This window comes from Heptranchias perlo, chromosome 35, assembly GCF_035084215.1.
Source record: "Heptranchias perlo isolate sHepPer1 chromosome 35, sHepPer1.hap1, whole genome shotgun sequence".
NCBI lineage: Eukaryota > Metazoa > Chordata > Chondrichthyes > Hexanchiformes > Hexanchidae > Heptranchias > Heptranchias perlo.
This window is the reverse complement of record NC_090359.1, coordinates 7,497,796-7,504,983: the sequence shown is the minus strand read 5'-3', so window position 1 is coordinate 7,504,983 and position 7,188 is coordinate 7,497,796. Positions and strand designations below refer to the sequence as shown.

Here is a 7,188-nt window from a genome sequence, read left to right as displayed (position 1 = left end):
TAACCAGGGTTTTGTATAGCTAGAGCAATGCTTCCTCCTCTTCATATTCGAACACTCTAGTTACAAAATCTAACATTCCTTTAAAAGTTTTGATTATTTTTTGTACCTGTCCACTACATTTTAGTGACCTGTGTAAATGGATTCCTACATTTATTTGGACCTCCATTTTGCTGGCTTTCCACCATTTAATACATTCTCAGATTCATCCTTTTTAGTCCAAAATGGTTGACCTCACATCTTGCTGCTTTGAAATCCATCTGCCACCGTTTTGGCCACTCAATTCATTTATCAATGTATCTTTGTAAATTTATGTTCCCATCTTCAGTACTTGCAATGCAACCTATCTTTTTGTCATCAACAAACTTGGATATATGGCTACCCATTATGTTATCTCAGTCATTAATAAATGCAGTGAATAGTTTATGCCTCAGCACAGATTCTTGTAAGAAACCAGTGATCGAATACAAACCAATTCGAGCATAGTCACATGATCCCTACTCTGTGTCTTCTACCGCCGAAACAATCGCCTTATCAGGTCAATAATTTGCCTTCAATTCCATGAGCTTCAATTTTAGCTAGCAATCTCTTCTGTTGAACTGTATCGAATGCCTTTTGAAAGTCCATATAAATTACATTTATAGACATTCCGCTGTCTGCTGCTGTAATTACTTCCTCAAAAATTCAATTAGGTACGTTAGACATGACCTACCCTTTACAAATCCATGTTGGCTCTCTCTAATCAGGTCACATTTCTCGAATAATTCAGTCCTATTGTCCTTAATTATAGATTCCAGTAACTTCCGTACAACCAGTGTTAGACGAACAGGTCTATGATTTCCTGGTTTCTCTCACCTTTCTATAATTATGGAGTTACATTTGCAATTTTCCAATCTGAATGGACAATTCCTGAGTCGAGGGCACTTTCGAAGGTTATGGCTAAAATATCTTCAATTTCCTTTAAAATCCTGGAGTGGAAACCAACATATCGGAGGGGTTTATCAGTACTTTAGGGCCTATGGGTTGAATGTTGCAGTGAGTGATAAACGAAAGCCACCAGCCGTTCATTAGACTTACACTTGCCCATTGATTTTCCATGAGCTTTTGCACCGCAAGGTCGTGAAAATTAGAAATCCACAATGCACGGTGCACTCGACAGGGCATGTGGGACCTGTGTGAACATGACAAGCAGCTGTGTGTTTCCTTAATGCATCAGATTATAGCGGTGCAGTCAGAACCAGGAAGTATCAGTTAGATTAGTGAATTCAATGTTAAATCAGGCACACAAAACAAAATCAAGAGAGGGTAAAAAGTTTGTGTTATTAGACAGAGTTAAAAGAAGCAAAAAGAAAAAGTGAAAAAAATAATTAATTTAATTATTGTTTTAACGCCCAACAATAATTAAAATCAGAAGTAAATATACTCCACACTTGTAAAAGTTAATGTTCGGAAGTAATTGAGACTTACCACGTCGCTAAAAGCTAAATGACTTGATCCCTTTTGTCGGCGAGTTCAGTCTGAAGCTGCGACGTCAGTACAGGAACTTTCGGTGGTTCAATACATTCAAACGGGGAGCTAACCGGCGAGACACCGATTTGGTACAGCTTTTTGGAGGAGCATCATATTTCCGAGAGCAAGTTCTGGATTTGCGCTGCTAACTGCGAATGTGTGCCCGCCAGCAGCAGCTTTCCGATTTCCACATAAATACCGTGAGCCCTGTTAGCCTCAGCGATATGTTCATACCAAAATCCGGCTCATTATTTTTACTATTACTGTTTTCTTGCTTACCTTAACATTAGTGAGTTCCAATCCTTGATTCATTATTTATTTCCCTGGTACATCAGGTATATTATCCTCTTCCTCGACTGTGAAGACTGACACAAAGTAATTATTGAACAAGTCTGCCATTTCCTTATTTTCATTTATTTTTCTTCTCATCTAATTAATTTGACCATCATTGCGAGGGGATATTTCACTCCATTCCTCAACTCCTCTCTGAATTTCCTTTGGGTCACTGCATAAATAAAAGTGTTCGTGCAGCAACTCAGGAGCTGGAGCATGAAGCCGATTTCTGTAACAAATGTGGGCAGGGGAACAGGATATCCCAAATAATCCAACCGTCTCAATATAGAACACGCAGTGAACACCACCCATAACAGGATGAAATTCCCCGATATAACAAATAGTAAAACTATGGATTTCCTTCGGTTCTCCATCTCTGGGTCACTGGGACTCTCCCCACTGCTCGGACCCCGGATTCTCCTGCGTGCTCTGCTGGCCACGACAATGTGCCTGACCGTTAATACATTGAACAGTACAATCAAAAGAAATGGAATAAATGGCGTTAACACATAATGCATTAATTCAGTGACCGTCCAGACCAGCGAATGAGCTACAATGGGTGGGACACGGCAAAACCAGGGACTATTAGAAAGCCAATACTCATTTGTATGCAGAAAATACCAGAAAATGTTCTTCAAGCCGCTCAGCACAGTCACTGTTCCTAGAACCAAAGCCGCCGTCTTCTCGGTGCAATATTTAGTTTTCAGCTTCTGGCAACAAATGGCCACAAATCGATCAAAGGTGAAAGTGACCGTGAACCAGACTGAACAGTCTGTGACTGCATAAAGCAGGACGGCGTGGATATTACACATTCTAATTACCCGCAGAAAACTAAATTGTTCCCGATAAACAATAGGAATCTGCCTTAATATCAGATCGATGATAACGACCAGTAGATCCGCCGCTGCCATGGCCACCAGGTAGCGAGTGACACATTTGGAGAGACCGCACTTTCCCCGAGACATGATCACAATCGTCACCACGTTAACTGTAAGCAAGACAAAAAGAGAAAAATGATTCACCAGACTCAGGAAAAACACTAATTTGATGCGTTTCCAGTGGAAGAAAGGAGCAGGTTATAGAACAGGGACATTATTGTTCTTCACAATAAACTGAAATGCGCCAAGAAATTTGCAGCTTCTCTTTTATTCCAAAGATGGAATTGGATTATTTTAGCTGTGACGGGGCGTCCTGGAGATAGGGTTTGTAATCAGAGTAATGAATCGGCAAATAAGTGAAGCAACGGGATCAAATTCAATATGTTTAAAAACAGAAACTTAGTTTGGAATTAATACAAATGCAACCAATCGGAAAATGAAAGCCTCACTTTCACCTGAGCCAACGGGAAAGGAAAAGGTTGGACGTTTGCGGGATTGAATTGCAGCGTGTGTGAGTTCGATATTGGAGTGATACACGTGACGTCAACATCCCGAGGTGGGGACGTGATAAAAGAGCCAGAGGAGGAAAAGGAATGGTCGAATCGCTGACGCCCTTTGAATGGAATCGTCAGCAAAGAACACCCATTGTCTGTGTTCATACATTGACCTTGGTCACTTGTTCAAGGCAGTGAGAGCATCTGTGCAATGACACAAATCAAACCCTCCCATCCAATGATTGTAATATTCACAAGAGATGGGAATATATGAACATAAACATTGCAAGAAGAAAAAACACCAAGGTCCATCGAGTTTGCCTTCTACCTTCCTGCTAATCGCATGATACAACGACAATAGAGTTGGTGGCTAATCATAGCAATCAATCTCTCTCAATTAATCTACAACAGACCCAGACATGAGGTGAGGAAAGCCCCAGTGTTGGAAACCTTTGGGAACCATAGATCCAAAATCACCTTTTCCTCCCAACTACGTTACACTTACCATATGTCATGTCTCACATCACTCATCCACTGTCCCCAAAATGTTATTTTCAGAAAGAAACCTAGGTAATTTGTGTTTCAATGAATCAATACTAACTGCTTCCACCAATTCGCAGAAGAGCCTGTTCCATAGATTGACCACTCAAACACTGAAGTACTATTTCTGTAGCTTAGCTTTGAATTCACCTCCGCCACTCACCACACCCCACCCTTCAATTGCAGACTGCGTCCTATGGTTCTACAGTTCTGCACAAAGTGAAACAGAAGCAGCCTGTCGTGGTCCACATTATCTAGTCTAGAGATAGTTGTTCCACTTTTCTGCTCTTGGTCTAAAATATTTTATATTTTAATTCCTGTTTGTTTTATATATTAGAAGTGAGGCGCAAGCTGATACTGTGCTCTCTGATTCGCAATGGTCAATCATTGGATGGACGGAGTTGGAGTCACGCTAAGCTCCATGAGCGGCAATTGTATATTTAGGGTCATGTGTGATGCTCCGCACCAAAAATACAAAGGTAGAAAATGACAGTATAATGTAATCAATTTTGCAGGCAAGTTTTCTAATTACATTCCAGGTAATACTTGTAACAACAATCATTTGCTTTATATTGTTTAATAATATGGCTGGCAGTATAATACACCAACCAGCGAATTCAAAACGATCTGTATTCTCGTCAAATATTGTTAACATTGCTCTTTTCCATCGGTGGTGAGAATTGAATAAGCTTCCAATTCATATAGGGAATAACACACAGTGCAATATCGAATGAGTTCACTGTCAGAATACGCAACTAACAATGATTGTGGCGCCGATGAACATAGGAACATCGGAACAGGAGAAGCCATTCAGCCCCTCCTGCCTGCTCCGCCATGCCTGATCTGTGATCTAACTCCATGTACACGCCTTTGGCCGAAATCCCTTAATACCTTTGATTGCCAAAAAGCTATCTATTACAGATTTAAAATGAGCAATTCAGCATTATCAACTGCATTTTGTGGAAGAGAGTTCCAAACTTCGACCAACCTTTGTGTGTAGAACTTTTTTTCTAATCTCGCTCCTGAAAGTCTGACTCTAATTTTTAGACTGTGCCCCCTACTCCTAGAATCCCCAACCAGCGGAAATAGTTTATCTCTGTCCACCCTATCTGTTCCCCTTAATATCTTAGAAACTTCGATGAGATCACCCCATAACCTTCGAAACTCCAGAGAATACAACCCCAATTTGTGTAATCTCTCCTCGTAACATAACCCTTGCAATCCGGCTATCATTCTAGTAAACCGACGCTGCACTCTCTCCAAGGCCAATATGTCCTTCCAAAGCTGCGGTGCCCAGAACTGCTCACAGTACTCCAAGTGCGGTCTAACCAGGGTTTTGTATTGCTGCAGCATAAATTCTGCCCCTTTGTACTCCAGTCATCTAGATATAAAGGTCAACATTCCATTAGCCTTATTGATTATTTTCTGCACCTGTTCATGATACTTCAATGATCCATGTACCTGAACCACGAAGTCCCTTTGGACATCCACTGTTTTAAACTTTTTACCATTTAGAAAGTAACCTGTTCTATCCTTTTTTGATCCAAAGTGGATGACCTCACATTTGTCTACATTGAATTCCATTTGCCACAGTTTTGCCCATTCACCTAATCTATCAATATCGCTTTGTAATTTTATGTTTTCATCTACACTGCTTACAATGCCACCAATCGTTGTGTCATCTGAAAACTTTGATTTGAGACTTTGTATGCCTTCATCTAAGTCGTTAATAAATATTGTGAATAATTGAGGCCCCAAGGCAAATCCCTGCGGCACTCCACCAGTTACATCCTGCCCATTATTCCTACTCTCTGTCGCTTTTCGCTCAGCCAACTTCCTAACCAAGTCCATACGTTTCCTTCGATTCCATGGGCTTCTTTTTTAGCTAACAGGCTCTTATGTGGGACCTTATCAAATGCCTTCTGGAAGTCCATATAAATAACATCCCTTGACATTCCCCTCACCACTACTTTAATCACCGCTTCAAAACATTCAATCAGGTTTGTCAGGCACGACCTACCTTTCACAAATCCATGCTGGCTCTCTCTGATTAACTGAAAAATATCGAGATGTTCAGTCACCCTATCATTAATTATGGACTCCAGCATTTTCCCCACAACAGATGTTAGGCTCACTGATCTATAATTCCCTTGTTTTCCTCCCTCTTCTTTCTTTAAAAGCGGCGTAACATCCTGATCAGAGATACGAAGAACTGAACCAGTCAGGCACGGTTATTAATACAGGTTATTTTTCGAAATAAATCCATTAAATGACCGGAATAAAAATAAACTGTAGCTCACTTAACCATTCTAACTTAACCAGTCAGGAACAGTGACACCAACGTAGAAGATGAAACGATGGAAAGCGTGAGAGCTGAACCAGATTGGTTCATCAATGCATGTTTAATTTTTCTGGCAGTGTTATTCGTAGAAAAAAAACTAAACATGTCCTGCCAAAATTGCAGACAGTGTGAGTTCAGAAAACGTTTCTCACCTGACACTCGGACTCAGTATTTACAGAAGAATGTACATTTTTAATAAAGAGAATGAATTAGTCACATGACATGACCTGTCGTCTGAAAGATCACCGGGATCTTAATAAGATCGCCTGAAATGATACTAATAATGACCACTGAGGACACACTTTTCATTGAACTGACACCAATGAATGGGAATTCACATCAGTGGAGCATGGACCAATGTCAAACACACACAATCAATGAAAAGAAAGGAAGAAAGAATTGCATTTTGGTAGCGCCATTCACAACTTTAGGACGTTCCAAAGTGCTTCACAACCAATGGGGTTTGCAGTGCAGTCACTGTTGTAATGTAGAGAGAGTAACTAAATAAAGAGCTGGACAGGCTAACGAAGATGTCACTACAGATAAACTCGGCTTCCTGAAGTACCAGGTGCAGATAGTAACTTACCCGGGACACCGAACGCAGCCAGGATGGGGAAGTAAATCTTTTGTATGTCATTAAGCGCCCATAGAATCTGGAGCTTGATCATGTAACTAAGAGACATTATTTCCCCTTCTGCAAGAAGCGATGATTCGATGGTTGGTCCTGATCCTGGGATAAATTCTCCGATTGACACAAACAGTGGATTTTCCTTAATTATAGCAGAGTGAATCCAACCGGGCAGAAAATCAGGTCCCGTGCTGACTGGGTTTAATTACAGTCACTGAACTAACAGGTGAAGTAAACAACTCTCATTCCATGATCTCGAACAAGAACAACAGAACTTCCATTCAGATGAAGCCCCGGAGACCAGGTTAAAAGCTGCACCTTCATACACGCATACAAGTACCACAATAAGTTGTATTGGCCGCAATTAGTGTGGGAGTGGGATTAGGTCGCTGATAGGATATGGGCAGCTGAGTTTCGCATGATCAGAATTTCACGGATGGTAAAGGATGGGAAGCCGATCAGTGGAGA

At 40.9% G+C, this 7,188-nt stretch overlaps 1 protein-coding gene across 1 annotated transcript; it reads right to left on the bottom strand.

The window, feature by feature from the left end:
* Positions 1-1,931: 1,931 nt before the first annotated feature.
* LOC137302003 (probable G-protein coupled receptor 139) lies at positions 1,932-6,775 on the bottom strand. The gene is made up of 2 exons (XM_067971716.1): positions 6,679-6,775; positions 1,932-2,827 (listed from the first exon to the last, which is right to left on the bottom strand). Exons 1-2 carry the CDS (start codon positions 6,773-6,775, stop codon positions 1,932-1,934), a joined length of 993 nt encoding a protein of 330 aa, XP_067827817.1.
* Between the last annotated feature and the right edge of the window lie 413 nt (positions 6,776-7,188).